The sequence below is a fragment of the Zingiber officinale genome, chromosome 4B (genome assembly GCF_018446385.1).
Source record: "Zingiber officinale cultivar Zhangliang chromosome 4B, Zo_v1.1, whole genome shotgun sequence".
NCBI classification, from domain to species: Eukaryota; Viridiplantae; Streptophyta; class Magnoliopsida; order Zingiberales; family Zingiberaceae; genus Zingiber; species Zingiber officinale.
In genome coordinates this window covers 12908818-12928219 of record NC_055993.1, presented here as the reverse complement: position 1 = coordinate 12928219, position 19402 = coordinate 12908818, and the positions used below count along the sequence as shown (strand labels likewise).

Here is a 19402-nt window from a genome sequence, read left to right as displayed (position 1 = left end):
GCCAAGAAGAAGGACAAATGAGGGATCAATGTCCTCTCTTGAAGAAGGAAGGGAAGAAGAAGGAAGAAAAGAAGAAGACTAAAGAAAAGGGGAAGAAAGTCAAAACCCTAAAGGCAACATGGGATGATCCATCATCATCAGAAGAAGAACATCATGTCTCTCATTTTGCCTTAATGGGAGTTGATGACATAGCTTCCACTTCATCCGAAAATGAAGAAGAAAAGAGCTCAAGTGAAGGGGGAGAGCAAATATCGGATTCAGACTTCTCGTTAAGTGAGGTATACAATCTACCCACTCATACTTTAGTCAAAATTATTTCAAGTACAAATGAAGATTTGTTTAAGGTTAAAAATAAAAATAAATCCTTGAAAAATGAGATTAGTATTTTAGAGAAAAAATTAGAATCCATGTCTTCTTAGGTAAATAATTTTTGTAGTATACATGCTTCTTCTAGTTTAAGTGTTTCATGTTTAGAAGAAGAAAATAAGAGATTAAGGGAAAAGGTAGAATATCTTACCAAAGCCCTTAAAAAATTTGAAATTGGTTCAAATACCCTAAACATGATCATTGGGAGTCAAAGGACAAATTTTAAGAAAAAGAGATTAGGCTATGATGAACCCAACAATAAGAAAACTTACCATTGTTTACTTGCTAGGGGCAATCCAAGACAAAAACCATAGATATAGAAAAGGGATCCCTAAGGAATATTTGGTTAACCCAATTAGAAAAAAAATGTCCATTGGATGCCAAAATCAATCCTCAAGGGTTAGAAGATTTTTGGTTTAGTCAACCATTAAAGTCATATTTAAAATTATTTTTGAAAAATGGTTCACTTAAGACCTTAAGGGGGAACACTTAACCTTGATAGAAATTTGTGATAAAAAGGGTTAAGTAGAGGTTACCTTCATTTCATCTCACAATGACTTGTATTACATTCTAAATATAGATGTGAGGTGATAGGATGATACTCATAATTCACTTATGCTTATGGCATATTGTTGAATCATGAAATGTATCAAAATAGTAATCATAGACCAACTATGGGGAAAGCAAATGTTTAATTAATGGGCATCTTGCCCATAGTTCATAGTTGAACATTTTAAATGTTTTGATAAGAAGGGCTAAGTAAAGATTACCTTCATGTCATCTCACAATGACTTGTCTTATATTCTAAACATAGATGTGAAATGATAGGATGATACTCATAATTCACTTATGCTTGTGGCATATTGTTGAATCATGAAATGTATCAAAATAGTAATCATAGACCAACTATGGAGAAAGTAAATATTTAATTAATGGACATCTTGCCCATAGATCATAGTTGAACATTTTAAATATTTTGAAAACAATTCTATATTTTATCTACAATGGTATAGTTATTTTGAAACATATGAATTCACAACTAGAATTCAAAGTGATATAAATTTGAGTGTTTTCAAGGTTTTTGAGTTTTTGTCAAAACTTCAAAAATATAATGAATTTTCATGAAAATATATTTTTCCTAGTTAAATAAACTTAAAAAATATATATTTTCAAAATTTTATGATTTTTCAAATTTTATGAAATTTCTCATGCATTTTTAAATGACTTAAAAAATTAGAAAATGTGATTCGGCTAGTGTCAGTCGACTACAACAGACGGCAGTCAATTGGTGTCTGGTTTCCAGCTTTCAGCTTATATTTTTAGAAATTGATTTTCGGTCAAATTTAAGTCAAAATTGATATTATAGTATGTATGATTATTCGTGGTGATTTTTTTGATGATATCAAAGGAGGAGAATTGGGAAGGCTTAAGTTAGAAACTTGTATTTCTCCCAATTTATGTAAAACTTGAAAATTAAATTGATAGAGCATATATTAAGGGGGGCTTAGATTTATGCTTATATATATATATATATTACTTTCAATTTTCAAGTATTATGTATGTCTAACTTAAATATATTGTCACACATAAAAAGGGGGGAGATTGTAGAGGCAATCGACCTAGGTTTGATCGGGCATGATCATAGTTTTGATGTGTGTATCAAATAGTTTAAGTTAGACTTTCATATTGGTTTGATATATGTGTTTGAGTCATATAAGACTTGGTGAAACACATATGAAGAGCTTGGTACGACCAAACTTGGGAAGCTCATCGTAAGGTCGGGTCCTTGAGACTGTGAAGGATGATGTAGAAGGCATCCGAGGGAACGCCGGACGAGGAACAATGGAGTGGAGCCGAGGGAAGCGGACTTCAAAGCAACACGAAGAATACATGAAGAGGAGCCGCGAGCTCGAGTATATCTAAGGGACAAAGGCTGAGGAAGAGGGCTTCAAAGGGTGACTTCGAAGAGGATGAGTATGAGTGTGTAACCAGGATAGTCGACTGATGGAAGTGGCAATCGACTGGGAACAAACAGAAGCATTCTGTTCTCTTAGCCAGCAATGACCAGTTGACTGGTACTATTACCAGTCAACTGATAAGTGGCTGTTGATGATCGTTGGCAAAATCCATGATTCTATGAAGTAGTTGTTGGCTACATCCAATAATAACACCAGTCAACTGATGGAAGTATCAATCGATTGGTACACGGGAAATGAGTTGTCTTGTGATAAACTCTTTCCACTTTATTTAAGGAAGATTTGAGGGATAAAGGAGGTTATTGATTCTTGCTAGAATTCTCCTAAGTCATTCCCTCAAGCTTCCAATCTAATTCTCTTCCTGCTAATTTAAGTTTTCATCATGTAAAGAGTAAGAGAGTTTTGTGAGAGGTTTGTTCCACCAAGAAGTAGAAAGCATTAGCTGGAGATTTCCAAGGACTAATCCATCGACGGATTGAGTGATCGTCCACCTTAAGGGCAAGTCATGGAGTAGGAGGAAGCAATGTTTGAACCATGTCACATAATCTTGTTAGTGTTTGCTTTCTCTCTTAATTTTTATTGTTAATATTCCGCTATGCACGAACATTATAGGAAGGCAAACAATTTGGGGTGACCAAGCCATTCAACCCCCCCCCCTCTTCTAGCGGCCAGCGATCTTCAACACCAATGATTGCGTTGGTGTTAATAATTGCCCATGACTTTGCAAGGGCCACGTCTTTATCAAGAGACCAAAATTTGCATTTTGAATCATCTTTCTCTGTTCAACTCACGCTTTTCTTGTAATGAGTGTGGTGGTCATTGAGTTGCTAGAGCAGATGATGACGTTAGAAATTCTTTATCGCTAATAGATGGGTCAGTAGTAGCCCTTCTTAATTTAATCAAAAAACATGTCTAATAGTTGAGGACAAGAAAATACTTAAGGCAAAGAAGGTATATGAAATTGACTGTTTATAGCTGGCCAATCTTGGGATAGATACCTACCAAATGGAACTAGAGCGGCGTTATTTGGATTCATCGAAAATTATTTAAAACTTTGGAAATTTATAAATTTTGGAAGATATTGGGGAGTATATGAAATATTTTAAAATTTTGAAAGATATTGTGTGGGAAAGAAAAATGAAGATATTAGACATTTGAAGTAATATGAATATTTTTAAAAGATATATTTTTTTCTACATTTGGAAAATTCAACATATTTATAAAAGAAATATTAAAATTTTCATCGATCTCTCAAATAGAAATAGCGAATAAAAGTAAGAAAGAAGAAAAAAAAAGCAAAGAATGATAAGATGAATAAAAAATTAAAAATTTAAAATATATTTATAGATTTTTTTAAATAAAAAATTTAAATTTTATTATAAAAATAGCTAGCAAATTAACCGTTGTGCAACTGCTATGTTTTTTTACAAATATTAAAAAAATAAAATGATTTTTAATAATTATTACAAATATTAAAAAATAAAATGATTTTTAATAATTAAAAAAATTTGAAGAAACGTCCTCCATAACACCGAGGGTGGGAGGGAGCTCCGAGCATCCATATCACAAGGAGAGCTCCTCTTAGGATAGTTTCTACAGTCACATCAGGATTAATAGATTTGATGAGTTAGATCTCCAGATTAAAAAAAAATTAAGGAGGCTAATAAGTATTCATTGGTCAAGTTAAAAATGTTAAACACCACCCACGAAAGTATTTTACACACAAATCGTTCATACATTATCATGCTCGAATAACCTTCTGACCACATACTACTGTTTAGAATATGAAAAGTAACTAAACCTTACCAGTAGTAGTCCTTTGAATCAGTAACTAAACATTGGAATCAGAATCCAAAATAAAACAATAGCGAATCACTCTTATGATTAGATTATAATTTCATAACCAGTAACTAACATTCAAGTTTTAGAGTCTTATGCTATACAATGTGCCGATCTGGATATAACTCTCTCAAATTGTTATTAGCAGGAAATTCTAAATGGTGTTAGTAGTGTTAATTCTATCTACCACTGTAAGGGTTCATTGAGGTCTGGAAGTTGAATGGAATGTTTCCGCCCCGGAAGATAAGACGGAGTGTCGATCGGTGGATGATCTAGATCTGCAGGTAGCTGAACATCCTTAGGGCGTTTTTTAGCTGATTTCAAGAGTACCTGCAAGAAGGAAGAAGGTGATTTAGAATAGGCAGCAAAGCTCACCAAGCTTGCTTTAGATTCAGAAGAGATTTTATTCCAAAATCACGTCAACTTAATTTGAGGTAGCAGCAATCCATGAGGCTGTGTGTTTACTCCACCAGCCCCTGGAAGAGAGAAGAGCGTGAATTTTGAAGATTTCTTCCCTATTTACCTCATCACCAAATCCTTGCATCTAAAACAGTGATCAACAGGGAAAGTCCTAATCTGATCAACGTACAGTCAGGCAAAGGGCTGCAAAACATAACAAAATAAGAAAAGGCATGAGCTTTTGGTGGTAACCTTATGTAGATTGCCATTTTCCACCCTCAGTTTCTCCAATGTGCTCCGCCACTTGTCTATCTCCTGCAACATTTTACATAACAAAAGCCCGTGAATTTAAATCCTCAGCAAAAATAACAGGGAAAAAACGAAGCGACCTGAAGTATTTTCGCCTTCTCTTCAATCAGAGCCGCCTGCACGGTCTGCAGTTCCACTTTCGTCTGCCCACCCAACCAGACGACAAATTAACAAGAAGACGGAATAATGCCAACGAGAACAAACGACATAATTTAGGACTCGGTGCTTAATGCTTACCCTTTTTTTCGAAGACGGCCTTCGGACGCGGCACGAGGCTGGGTTCATCGAAGCCTCCGGGGCACGCAGGTTCATGGCCTCCACCGCCACCTGCATCAGAAGGCTTACAACGTAAAAAAGCGAGCCAGTGGAAGCCTTCGTCGGCTGGCGCTTGGCGGATGGGAAATGCCACCGAAAGCGCAAAGATACGGCGGGAGAATACTGGATGTACACGACGGAAAGAAAATATATATAATCATTTTTGTTACCCACCCATCATAATCGAGGTAAGTCAAGGAGTTTATCTTGGGTGGGGGAGAATTCATTGCTCCGAAAAGGGCTTCCAAACTAACAAAAAGTTATCACGAACAATCGTAAAATCATCAAATTAATAGAAAGTGAGGGTTAGGGTATTTTCGTCAAAAAGATGAACTGCGATGCCAGTGGGGTTGAAATGCAACGGTATCAGAGATAATACGAGCGCTAGGGTATTTTCGTCACGAGAAAAAGCAACAAAGGTGAGGGAGAGGGACGGAAGAAGCGAGAGGAGAAGGGGGCGTCGTCACCTCGCTGCGGCATTCTTCCATCTGTGCGATGCAGACGCCGGTGGATCTTCCGGCCCTCGGGCTGTCCTCTTCAACGCTCACGGATGCACTGCTGTACCCCTCCAGCGGCGACTGCGGACTCGCCCGCCTCTTCCCCTTCCAATTCTTCAACTCCTCCTCCTCCTCCTCCTCCTCCTCTGTAGTTGGGAAGATCCGTGGGATATTCATCATCCGTGACCGCTTGATCCGCCTTCCCCACTCTAGAGGCCGTGTCGGCGCGTAGGCGGACGGTCCCGCATCGCCTGCTGCCTCCCGGTCATGCCGGTTCTGCTGACGAAAGCTGAGGATGACGGCCACAGCGAGATCGGGATTGAGAAGGGCTTCCCTCGACCATTCGCCGTCGTCGCAGGTACTGGTGGCGGCCATGGGAGACGGAGTTGGAGAGAAAGGAGCGATGAGTTAATGCTTGGGCCGATGTGGGAAAGATTGTAATACAAGGAGTAGAGAGAGAGAGAGGGAGAAGGGCATGATGGTAAATAAGTAAAACGGGGAAGAGTTGATCAGTTGAGTTTAGTTGGGTTAGTTGAGAGAGCGTGCATTCTAAATTACAATTGAATCAGTCAAATATCGCAATAAACCGACATGGCACGGTTTGAAAGGTTCGCCTCTCCCCGGCCCGGCCCGGCCCGGCACAATCTGGTTGGTTCGATAGTATTTGGAAAATAAACGAACCCAGCCAGCATTAAAATAAAGTCCTTAATTGTAAGCCTTAAAAATAATGGAAGTTGTTTCAATCCAATAATGGATAGACCTAAGATGAGGATATTACAGCACGAACATAAGATTTTATTACACGTATAGAGTGATCAATCGGTTTAAAATTGAACGGACCGAATCAAATAATTCAAAACTTATTAAATCAATTTTTTTTTCAAACTAACCAGAATTTTTCAATAAAAATTAAACTAATCTAATAAAAAAATATTAGGTATTTCGATGAAAAATTAAAATTTTCATCATCCATCGACTTATATTTTTTCAACAATAATATTCTATTTGATTTTTTAACTCTAGCGGTCGACCACCATTAATCGATTGATATGGACAATGGGTATATCATTCGATTTTTAAATCTTACAATTGATTGATATGTCATTAGCCGTTGACTGCTATATCAATTGACTATTAATATTTAATCGATTTAATCGAACTTGACTTTTTTAAATAGAGACCGAATGGAATTATATGAATTAATTGATATTTGTTTTTTTTAACAAATATACTCTTTTATAAACATGCATTGCGGATAAGAACCACAACATAATTTTTGGAAATTTATCGTAATAAATGCACGATTAAAACCGTATTAGTGAATCCAAATAATTAATGTTGTCGTATTAAATGAAAATGGCTAATTGCTTGTCAATCTTAAATTTTCTTCATGGCGTTATTAAGAATCAAGGAAACAACGAAAATTAGTGCGTGACGAACAGACTTAGAACTGCAATTTAAGTCTTGGAATCATGACAAAATGATTAATCGCTAATCGCAAATCGTCTGCAGCTAATAAATCATAAATCAGATTTAATTCATAAAAAAAAGTACGAAATTAAAACAAGCAAGTGGACTGCTAGTCTAAAGCCTAAGAGTCAAGTCAAGATTGATCAACTCTTCCTGCTTCCTATCGAATGATGTCGACGCCTCCTCCGATTTGGCCACCTGAAGTGGCAGCGGCTGGGGAACTCTCCCCGCCGCAGCGTAGAACCGAAAATACTCGTGGCGACGCGGCCCATAGAACATCCCGCCGGCGGCGTCGGCAGCCAACGGCGCTCCGACGTACGGCTTGTGAATCATGGAGCGCACTTGGACACCGATCCTGCGTCCTGAGTAGTGCGGAAACGGAAATGTCCCGTACTCCGGAACATCGGCGGCGACTCCGCGATTGTTGAGGCTGCGCTCGCGTTTGTGCGCGTTCTGGTGGCCGCCGAGCGCCTGCGAGCTGTAGAACGTCCTCCTGCAGTAGTTGCAGGGGAACACCCGTTCCGGGCGTTTCGGAGAGACCGGCTTGGCCTTCGCGATGCCGAGCAGGTCGAGCTCGAGGGCCTGCGACGTCGAGTGCACCCGGCCGTCGCCGGCGTTACTGGCCTTCATCTCTGCTTCTCTCTTTCCCTCCACTTCGTCTCTGTTCATCTTCTCCTGTGCCATGCCGTTCCGCTTTGGTGGAGAGAGAGAGAAAGGGAGATTTGGGACGACGATATATAGGACGAGAGAGAGAAGGAAGGAGATTGCATTGAATTCAATGCGATCTCTCAAGTATGGAATCATGGCTTGATTTCGTAGCTTAAATGGAATTACAGAGGAAGAATGAGAAAACAGAGCAGGAAAGCATATCTTACAAGGGAACTTATCAATCAATATCATGCATTTGCCTTCTCCCTCAACTATTTCCCTTTATTAATTTTAATTTATGGCAGGTTATAATATCGCCATATATATGTTTGATAAAGATAATCGATGAAGATGCAACAAGGCTGAGTCATATTTGAATTTTGAATAAAAGAGTCAAGATTCTTTTAATTTATTTGTATTTATTGTGAACAATACATCCGAATCTCTTAAATACGAGGAGATTACCTTCACGTAAAAATGTGGATCCACTCATTTATTATTCTTATCAGGGAGTTTAATGTCGTAGTATCTGATTTTTCTTCTTTTTCTTCTATTTAATCAAGTGTTTTCTTTGGGATTAAGGATAGTGTCAGTAATAATTTAAACCTACAATCAAATTATGTAATTTGAATGTTTTTCTGTGTGCAAACATCATTGACGAATTGAAGGTCGACTAAACTCAAGCATTTGATTGCTGATCAGTTAAACAAGCATTGATTTCAGAAATCGGAAGAAAAAGGAAATTAAAAAAAAGCCTAATAAGAAGGTAATAATAAAGCTTTGTTTAACTGATGGAGCAATCAAAGGGCCACGGATCGATCTTTAAAGACAGAAATTATATGCCAGCTTTCTTTATAAACCATAAATGCTCAGGATTAGTAATTTCACTAGCAATTTTTCTCCTCATTTTCACCAGATCATCCAAAAATAACAATTGTACTTGAACGCATAACTCTTATCCTCACAACCTGTGAGGCAAATCTACAATTTAACTAGCAATATAATACAGTAAACCAGAAACAAGAATTTCTTGGAACAGATCAACAGAAAACAGGCATACATACATGAATCAGTAGCTAAACTGAAATTAGAGGAGTTCATCCTATTTGGCAAACCATCTCCTAAAAAGTAACTAAAATTTACTATGCAAAGAGACCAATAAAAAAAACAACAGAAGTAGAATTAAACCAACCGAAACAGCATAACTTCATCTGCTGGAAGAAGAAGCAAGAAAATCTATCATTGTAGCATACTAAAGGAGACACCTTTCTTCATTAAAAACTGTAATGAGTAAGTACAACATGAGATACTAGAAACAAACAGATTCACAAGTATCAATGGATCAAGTCTTTCTTCTTTTTTTTTCTCTCTCGAATCCATGATTTATTGCTACATTTGATTTCGACTTAAGCCTAATTATGGTTGTTATGAGCACTCTCAACGTCTAAACCAAACAACAAGCCTACATATTTCTCCATGGATCCTACAAAGCGGTGTCCTCGCATCTTCATGAAGGCCCTGGCCGTGAGCAAGCTATCGGATCCTGCCTGGTGGCATGTCCCGACTCTCTCCACCTCCAGCTTCTCGGCGACCTTGTTCAGGCCACCGTAAAGGTTGTTGTTGAGATGGATCACGCGCTTGATGTCGTACATCACCGGGAAGAACACACGGAGAAGTTCCATGAACTCGGTTCGGCTCTCCGGCAGCTTCCTGCAAGTTATGATTTTTAGAAGGTACCCGAAGTCGTAGGCGCCGTGGAAGGCGACCCAGTGGATGGAGTCGTTGAGCACGACGCCGGAGGACATGAAGAGCTCGGCGAACCGTCTGGCGTCGACGCCGTGCTCGCGGTTCTTCTTGAAGTCGAGGCCCGAATTCTTCAGGAGCTCGATCGAGTCGGGGACGAAGACGTCCCGGTCGACGTCGAACTCGCAGAAGTTGAACTGCCACACGATGGGGCGGCCGGAGGACGGGGAGGTAGGGAGATTCCCTGCATCGTCGGAGAAAGTGAGGCCGAGCTGCAGGAGGTGAAGCAAGTCAACGTTGGCGCGGAGGGTGTGGTAGTGTGCATCGGCCGGCTGCTTGAAGTCTCCAAGGTGACGGATGACGACGCCGGGGAACTCGGTGTCCATGGCTACGAAGGGGAATTCATCAACGATGTCGCGGATCACGGCGAACTCCGAATCGAGGTTCTCAGCCCACACCTCCCGGATCTCGACACCATCGTCCTCGCCCTTCAACATCTCCAGTTCCAGATCAAATCTGCCGCAGCGTCAACGAACAGGAGCATAAAGAAATCGTAGCTGATCAGCGGTAAACGCCGGGAAACAGTAGATCCCGGCCGATCGATGGCCGAAACCCCGAACCAAGCAGAACAGACCAACAACGGAGGCTAGATCTAAGTATTTCCTGTGCAGATTTGGGCGAATTGGGGCCAATTTCTAGGGTTCTAGATCAAAAGGAGAGATTTGGGGAAAAAACAAAGGAGATGCTTTTCGTAATTTAAGCCATCTTTATGGGTAAAGAAGCGAGCGAGAGCATTCGGGAAGCACGTTGGGAGCTCACAGGCGTCTAAATCCAATCATTGAGATCAAATAAGCCCACCTTACGACATCTACCCAGCATTTACTCGCTGTCTTATACGTCCCATTGCTAGGCCCCTTCTCTAACCGGAGCGAATCACATCGCAACAAATATTTATCCGTAGTTTTGAGCAAATATTTATTTATTAAAAGCTCAACAAACAATTTTTTTTTCCAATTTCATTAATATTGGATATTATTATCTTTTATCTATATTATTTAATTATATATATTTTTTAAAAATAAAATAATAATTTCCAAAAATTGATATTAACCGGAGGAAAGGAAACCCGCAGGAAGGAAGGGAGGGAAGGGAAAGTGTGTCAGAATTGAATTAGTTGGTGGGTCATATAATATTTTATTGTTGGACTGAAATTTGAGAGGGATGGCTGTATTTTTTCCTTTATTTTATATATTTTTTTTAGATGTGAATTTAAATTTTGACTCGATTCTTCTAGTAATTTTATATTTTGCTTTGGGGGTTTGGCTCAGGCTTTTTAATTCATTTTCAAGTTGTCATTTGTAAATTGGAACTGATTATTGGGCTGGGCTTGATAATTGGGATTAACTATGAAACAGATGGGCTCGGAATCCAAAAGTGAATTAAGTAAATAGCTTTTAATTTATTTCTTTGTTTTGTGTAAGATAATTTACATCAGTAATGTATTTTTTTAATATAATAATTATTAAATCTTAAGAAAAATAATGCACTTAACTTTATGCTATTGATTAGTGGACCCAACGAATTGGCACATGCAAAGTAATTATTGGTGATTGCGACTCATTTAGGTTAAATTAACGTAATTTCATCATTTCAGTTCCTGACTTATTGTACTGAATTTTTTTCCATTAATTCTGGAGAATTAAGGAAAAAAGTTTCATCCTAAATCAAGAAGTACCGTCTATAAAAAATAATTTATCGGTTAATTCCTCGAAATTCAAATTCTGTATCTTTGAAAACTTATTCAAGGGATTTGTAATGATTTTTCTTTTTTGAATACTCTGACAGGAGAATGATTTCAAAGTGACTTTATTTGGCCACCTAACCTTCAACAAATAGCACCTAACCTTCATGAATACAACTTGCCATGCCATACTTTTATTTTTAATAACAAATAATTATTTAATGTATGTCCCCGGAAACATGGATTATACATGATTGACTCATTTTCAACCCCAAAACAATCAAAATTACTTGCAAGCCTTCAAGATGTGGCTTCAATGATTCAATCGTAACTCACAAGTTTAACTTTTCTCCCTTATTCATGGCCGGACCTGTAGATAACAAGTGGGGCATCAAATTTTTTTAAAAACTTATTAGTTTGATATATTTATAAGCTTATTTTTAAAAAATCCATCAATAATAGTTGATAAATAAGTCATATATAAATTTATATTCTAAAAAATATCTTATCTTAACTTTAAATATGATTATGTAGAAAAGAAATTGACTGATTCAAAAACGTTTAATAAGAGAGAAAAAAATCAATAGATTCATCAAATATTCACACGCTGAAAAAAAGAATGAGCTTATTTATTTTCTCCAAGAGTTCAAAAAATCTAGATTTGATCAAACCTTGATTGTAGTTGAACATATTAGATCGTCCACGTCAGTTTCCCTATCAATATCTCTAAAATTTAAAGTAAATCATCAACTTTATTAAATTTAAATAATCTCTTTTCAATGCATGGTACACCAATTACTTTATAATTTATCATATCTTTATTTATTTATTATTATTTCTCTCTCCTCTATACTTTTTTATTATTCATTTAATATTTAAGGTAGTGTTTTCATTCCCTAAATTTAGGGAGTTACTGTTCATAGAATCTAAATTTAGGAAACTAGTAGGGTATCTGATACAAGGAATTTTTTAGGTAAAATGTATATTTAGAGTATTTGATGTGGATGCTCTAAACAAGTGAAATAGGAATTGAACATATTTCCCGAGAAAAGTGCATTGATCCGGGGATGATTCAGGGACGACTCGGGAGGGCCCACCCCCGAGGAAGTTTAGGGCTTCGGTAGGCGTCAAGGTCAAGGGGGTCAACTAAGTGACCAGCCAACCAGAAAGCTCTCCATCCCCGATCGGCCGATAGAGAGCGGCGAGAGACGGCTCAGCTTACAGTGCACAAAGGCAAAGGATACTTTAGCTGATCGACCTCGTCACACCGACCGAACCAATCAAGGAGAGCTAGTCAGACTAGTAGTTGACAAACAGGAACAGTAGCGATACGTGCCTACAACTTTTTGGGAGTTAGTGCCACCGACGAGTTGCGCGGATGGACAGAAAATCGAATGGCAAGACAAAGAATCGTATGGGAGAAGCTTCCGCCGCCTCAGCAGAGATATGCTTGCCCCGTTATGGTAAAATGTCAGGGACACCTTCTCGATGCTAGCTTTTGAGGAAAGCTTGGGGAAGCGTGTTCGCTCGGGGAAACGTGCAATCTACTCGTCAAGGCTCTATATAAGAAGGGAGATCGCCCTCCGCAGAGGTACGCAGGATGCATCTCTTGAAGCTACTATTCATTACTTTCTTCTTATTCCTATCTCTACTTGTTGTTGTGTGACTTGGGCGTCGAAGGATTGTTGCCGAGAACCCCCTCCCGGCTTGGCACTAACGACTTGTGGTTGCAGGAGCACAGGATCATTCGCGAAGACGAAGAGCCACCTCAGCGTTACTTCCCGGCTGCCATCTCCTCAACTTCGAGGCAGGATCATGCATCATTCGAATAAAAAGACAATTTAATGAGATCAACAGTGAAAGGATATCTCAATTTCCTAAAGAATCTTTTTGAGTTAATTACTTCGTATTTTTAATTGATCAAGCTCTTTCTTCACTTCAAATTCGGTTTGAGCAATTTTACGAAAAAACCTTTGAATTTTTATTTATTTTGGAGAAGTTGTAGTCTATTGATGATGATGGTCTCTTGAGCTCATGTGTCAATCTTCAAAATTCATTAACACATGATATGCGTTCACATGATAGGCGTTTCGATGTTGATGAATCAAATTTATTTCTAGAATTAAAGTTATTAAGACACTTCTTATTTGGAGAAGCAAAAAGAGCAATGTGTGCTAAATTATTTGAAAATAATGGATGATTGTTATCTAAATGGCTATATCACTTATCGAGTTTTGCTGACTATACAAGTTACAGTTGCATCTATCGAAAGGAGTTTTTTTCAAGTTGAAGTTAATTAAAATTTATCTTCGATCAACTATGTCATAAGAAAAACTAAATAGGTTAGTTATATTATCTATTGAGAAAAAAATTATTGAGAAAATTGATTATGCAAACTTAATCAATACTTTTAATTCAAAAAATATGAGACGAATAATATTCAAGTGGACTATGTATTGGTTCAGAACATGAATTTAATATTTTGTTTAGATTTTTTTTTTTTTTTGTTTTTTAGTATTTGCTTATGCTATTATTTTTGATGATATATTTTGTTCATATTTTATTTCTAGATTTTATATTTCAAATATTATTATATTTATATTGAAAAAATATATGAATATTAAACTTTGAGGGCACCATGTTTTGTGCTCGTCTCAGACCTCAAAATCTCAAGTCCAGGACTGTCCTTATTTAGTTGTTTTCGACAATCATGTTTACAATTAAATGAAATTAACATACATTCACCCGTGTTATAATGTAATGATAAAAAAAAAATGAGACAGAGATATATTATAATTGGGAAGTTTAAAAAATTCATAACATTAGGTTGTTGAATAGATCATCCATATTTTCTGATTTAATTTTACAATCAATCAAAATTTTCGTAAAACTGGATCGATCATCTTTTAATTAATCAGACCGTACAAATTGCATACTTGAATTATCAAATATATATATATATATATATACGAGGAAGAGGTAATTTGGCTTCTAAAATCGCTCCTCCCTTGTGTCAATGAACTGCTCTTAAAGCTAAAAGGTTTATTTCCTGGTGGCCCTGCAACAACATTGAAGGTAAAATGCTCAGTAATGGCTTACTCCTTAAATATCCTCTAGATAATTTTGACTCCTGTTGTTTCAACAGCTTGCGGTGTTCTTGTTTGCGATGGCAAGATGTGGAAATTTCATTGCGATTTGGAGCCTTGCCAAACTACGTAAGATTCAGAAAAACAACAATTTGATCCTTGAGAAAAACTTGAAAAAAAAAAAGACATGGTTTTCTTGTTGCAGTCTTTTTTGGAGTCTTCACTGTCCCCAAAATATGCTCTTCCTACTCAACTCACCTGGCAAAGTTTGGTCAGTGAATTCTGCAGAGAACTTGGATTACTAGATTTTTGGATGTTTTAGGAAGATTTTGGTTAGAGAGGACTAGAGATGGGTGGGAGTCATGCAGCCACAAGAAAGCAGTAACCACCGTTGTGGATCGCATTTGGACATGTAATTATCTTCCCTGATACTATGAACTTCTCCTCAAACATGGTAAAAATCTGATCTTGACGATGATGCAATGCGATGCAGTCTTCATGGCGCTGGTGGCTGCGAAGCTCTACCAACAGAGTAGGGAGAAGTAAAAGCAGAGGAAGAAGCTTCCATGGCAGGAGAAGGAAGTGTGATGTTTTGTTGACTTCTCGGGTCAATCTTCTGATTCAGTTTTGCATTTGAAAATATCAAACTTCGAAAGAATTCTTCCTTCAGTTGCTGATTTTGAACAAAAGTCAAGGTGGAAATAAAAATCCCCGACACAAACATTGATTTCTTAAACTGGAACCTTCCGACCTATGGGCGTCGTTTGCTTGGTTAAGATTTTTTTTCTCAAAGTCAAATTCAAGGAAAGAAAAGTCAATTTGCGTTGATTCCCCATCTATGTAGATTTAGTTGGATTGAGTTGATTTTTTATATATATACATATAATTCAGGTATTAGCTCTTGAGTTTCGTTATTAGAGTAAAAGATTACTAAGCTCGCATTTTTTTTTTCCCTTTTTATATTATACGAAGGAAGGAAGGAAGGAAGGAAGATAAATTATAGGATTAATTTATAATTAATTTTAATTGACTAAGAGGTGAGAGGAGTTTTTCTTTAGAAGTATGCGTCAGTTTAAATTTAATTTCTACTCACCTTAGGCAACTCACAATTGATCCTCAAATTATATAAAGAGAGATAAATCATGAAATCAGTTAAACGACTACCAAATTAGTTAAGAGGTGGGAAGATTTTTTTCCTGATTATATGTGTTCGTCATAAATTGATCTTTTACCAATTATAATAAGTCTATCACTCTTACTGAATATCCATGGAAATAATTTTTTGTATGATAGTAAAATCATAAAAAAAAAATATATGGAGGTATCTCTAGAAATTATAAAATGTGTTTAAGTTTTATAATTGTACATCAAGAAATACACCGGATCATTAATCCTTAAAGTGACAACTTCATTATTAATAGTAAAAAGTAAAATAATCATCTGACCATCTCTCCAAAGTAGTCCTTCACTGTAAGAAAGAATTTTAAATGGGGGTACGTAACTAAAAAAATATTGGGTTCCTGGGTTGCTCGCTGTGAGCGCTTCCCGATTTATCTTGATGACAGTGAAAAACTTTCATGAGACTAAATCAGTCATCCTAGATTCAATGTTATCCAGTCTTTTACTATATGAAAGAAAAGTAAATTATAGAGATTTCATCAAACAATACGTATCAGTTGAGAATTGACTCAGGTCAATTAACAGCACAGCCTACCTTTATTACATCAACCATCTCAGTTGAACGATATTATTAATATGCAGTCGTTTGGTCCGACCAAATTGCAACTTCTATCAAATAGTCGTTTGGTCGACGTTTTTGGTAGATTAAAAAATGAATTTCCATCAAATCAGTGTCGATTATCCATCGATCTACAACTCAGACAAAACTAACTTCGAATAAATTCTTTAATCATTTAGCAAAAGACTACTAGATCGTATATTTACAAATTACAATCCCAGATTACCTCACCCATGAATCATAATCATCTCCAAACCTTGCAAGGACGATGAAGACGATCACTGCATAAACTACAAATTCTAGAAAACGACTAAACCTGAACCAGATCAAAACCGATCGATCAACGAAGCATCCTCCCGGAAATGGCCGCCGTGAGCGCGCTCTTGAATGCCGGGTCATTAATCAACGACGCCGCCATCTGCTCCACCAGACTCCGGCGCAGCTCCGGCGACGACTCCAACCCCTCATCAACCTTCGTCGACTTCACCGGACCTACTTCGACGGCCGGAATCTTGTTCGCCGCAGCCGGAGGCTGGTGAGCTTGCCGCCCGTGGTTGTGCTCGCCTTCATACGTGGCGACCAGCATCGATGTGTCTTGGGCGCTTCTCTGCACCTGCAATCGATTCATATAAATCATCAGTTCGATTCGATTTAATCCACAAACAAACCGCAAAATTGGATCCAGTTTCTATCGTTCTTCTTCTTCGTTAAAAGTTTATGATCAAATCAAACAGCATACCTTCTTTTTAACAGGACAAGAAGGCGCGAAAGAGCATCTGAAGTAAGCTCTGGGACATGGATTGTCTCTCGTCACTTTCTGCCCGTATTTCCGCCATTGATATCCATCTTTCACCACCTGATTAATTAAGCAACAAAAATTCATCAAATTAACAAACTCTTATTCAATCGATTATAATCGTTAGGACGGAGACGATCGCTCACCAGTCTCGTATCTGACGGATCGGTGCGCACATGAAGCTTCGAAATCTTCGGCTTCATCTTGTCTTCCCTCACTCTGCTGTTCCAGTTCAGCTCGTCGCCGCTCGATGTGCTCTCTTTCTCCCCGCCGGAGTCTCTCTTCCTCTTCAAATTCGTGGCCGGAGAAACAGAGCCACCGTCGGAGGAATTAGCGGCGTTGGGCGTCCCCAGTCGACTCACCTGGCTTCGCAGCGCGCTGTACTTGTTGACCATGTCGGCCACCGTTTCCTTGAGCTTCTTGTTCTCCTCGCTCGCGCGATCGAGCTCCAGCTTGAGAATTCCAATCGGCGGCTGTTGTTGATAATCGGATGCTGCCTGAGGATCGCCGGGGAAGAAGCAGAGGGAGAGGGAGGAGCCGATTGAGAGGTTGAGGTCGACGGAGGGACGATTCGACCGCTCGACCTCCATCGGTGGACAAATCTAGAGAGCTCTGCTTAGCGGATGAAGAATGGGCATTTGCTTACTGATTTAAAGGGAGGAGGCCTGGCAGCATCGAGGAAGCGTGGCGCGGTTGGCTTCTTCTCGGGGAAATAGAAAAGTCAAATTGCAGGCGGCGGAGTCAAAGGCGTGTGCAGACAAACGTTGACAAAGTGAAGGAAGATCCATCGACTCGGAGGGTTCCTGAATTAGTTTTATTTTTATTTTGGGTAATAAATGACGACTTGGCAAATGGCTAATGGATTCGTATTTCAGCACGTGCGAATGGAGTAAGATCCTTCCGTTGACATGGAGTGTGACGGCGTTGGCCCCCCAAATTGTAGAATAAGTGGAGTTTGTCGGCGTTGGCCTCCAAATCGTGGAATAAGTGCCGTGTTTGTGTTGACTGTCGGGCGACGGGTCGAAAATTGGAAGATCTGACGTATCGATTGCGTCCATCTTCTCGAGATTCCTTTTATTTATTCAAACTTGACCACTTTATTTTATTTTTATTATTATTATTAAATAAATTTAAAAAATGCAAGTGAATTCTGATGTAGCACTTTAGGTAAAATTGTAAACCAATAATTCTTTGACCACGTTGATTTGTGCTCACCCCCGCGCAATTTCTATTGGTCCATCCAAAGTTTTCCCCCTTTATTTTTTTATTTTCAAAAAAAGAATATTTAATTTATTTTTTGAATATTTATGAGTTCATAGTCTAGTCTTGTGGCTGTACATGAGTCACATTGATAAATAAAAGCGTAGACGAGTCAAGCACGGAACAAGTGCGGAATACCACGTGTGGAGAAATTGACGCTGTTATCGTAACTCGAAGACAATCTGATTCAAATTACATTGCAAGTCAAGGCCATAAATGTCTAACTCAGGAGTTGATTTTTAGACAAAACGGTCTCGTAGACACAATTGATTTTCCCCTTAATTTAAAATTACACTTAACATTTTGACATTATTGAATAAATTTTTTTAGGTAAATTACTGAACATGCACGGGTAATTTTTAAAATATCCCAATCCCATATCCGATATCAATTTTACCCTTCCGTTCGTTCGCTTTTGCTCATCGAATCAATTGCTACCGTATAATAATTAATTTAATATATTTGTGTGACAAAAACAGATTAAAAAATCTTCTATGATTAAAAATATGTTACTCTTAATAAGATATATCGAATTGATATTTGGAGATATGAATATAATCAGAAGAACTAGATGAATACAAAAGATTTGATTCCATATAATTTTGAACTATTTAGGTTCATTAGTCAATTTTGATCGAAACCGACTGATTAACATAAAGAGTTCAGAATAATTGAGAGCAATGTCCAACTTATCTAATTCTCTTGATTATATTCATGTATTCAAACATCAATTTGATATATCGTATTGAAAGTAACGAATTTTTAAACACAAATCAAACTTTTTTTAATCAATTACTACTGTGTAGCAACTGATTTGGTATGTTTATGTGACAATGAACCATAACTTTAATCGGTCGTTACACTGTAACAACCTACTAAACTTTGTTTTATATATATATATATATATATAATTAAAAAGTCTTTTATGATTAATAATTTATTGCTCTCAATATGGTATGTGTCTAAAAAATTTAATTCATGTTTAAAAATTTACTGCTCTGAATATGTTGTATCAAATTAATATTTGAGATCATAAATATAACAAGTAGAACTAGATGAGCATATATGATCTTGTTCCATATCATTCTGAGCTCTCTAAGTCCATATGTTAGTTTCAGTGCAAAATTGAAATCAAATTCTATATATTTATCTAGTTTTCTTGATTATATTCATATTCTCAATATTAATTTGATATACGTATTGAGAGCAATAAATTTTT

General features: G+C 37.5%; 4 protein-coding genes across 6 annotated transcripts; all 4 read right to left on the bottom strand.

Annotated features, from left to right (window-relative positions):
• Window positions 1-4199: 4199 nt before the first annotated feature.
• Window positions 4200-6243, bottom strand: LOC121974750. 3 transcript variants are annotated; one of them, XM_042525958.1, is made up of 6 exons: window positions 5672-6242; window positions 5127-5216; window positions 4970-5032; window positions 4833-4895; window positions 4705-4725; window positions 4200-4511 (listed from the first exon to the last, which is right to left on the bottom strand). In XM_042525958.1, the coding sequence occupies exons 1-6, from the start codon at window positions 6074-6076 to the stop codon at window positions 4365-4367; spliced, it is 789 nt and encodes a 262-aa protein (XP_042381892.1). In that variant the 5' UTR covers window positions 6077-6242; the 3' UTR covers window positions 4200-4364. The 3 variants fall into 3 exon arrangements, with proteins under 3 accessions (XP_042381892.1, XP_042381893.1, XP_042381894.1); XM_042525960.1 differs by having other exon boundaries at window positions 4379-4511; window positions 4705-4757; window positions 5672-6243; XM_042525959.1 differs by lacking the exon at window positions 4705-4725 and having other exon boundaries at window positions 5672-6240.
• A 1042-nt stretch (window positions 6244-7285) lies between these two features.
• On the bottom strand, window positions 7286-7964 carry LOC121978117 (zinc finger protein 1-like). The gene has a single exon (XM_042530495.1). The coding sequence runs from the start codon at window positions 7853-7855 to the stop codon at window positions 7286-7288; it is 570 nt and encodes a 189-aa protein (XP_042386429.1). The 5' UTR covers window positions 7856-7964.
• Window positions 7965-9064: 1100 nt separating this feature from the next.
• LOC121974749 (probable CCR4-associated factor 1 homolog 7) lies at window positions 9065-10328 on the bottom strand. The gene has a single exon (XM_042525957.1). It carries the CDS (start codon window positions 10057-10059, stop codon window positions 9232-9234), a length of 828 nt encoding a protein of 275 aa, XP_042381891.1. The 5' UTR covers window positions 10060-10328; the 3' UTR covers window positions 9065-9231.
• Window positions 10329-16276: 5948 nt separating this feature from the next.
• On the bottom strand, window positions 16277-17570 carry LOC121974748 (WRKY transcription factor WRKY71-like). The gene is made up of 3 exons (XM_042525955.1): window positions 17070-17570; window positions 16867-16983; window positions 16277-16740 (listed from the first exon to the last, which is right to left on the bottom strand). The coding sequence occupies exons 1-3, from the start codon at window positions 17511-17513 to the stop codon at window positions 16468-16470; spliced, it is 834 nt and encodes a 277-aa protein (XP_042381889.1). The 5' UTR covers window positions 17514-17570; the 3' UTR covers window positions 16277-16467.
• Window positions 17571-19402: the final 1832 nt, after the last annotated feature.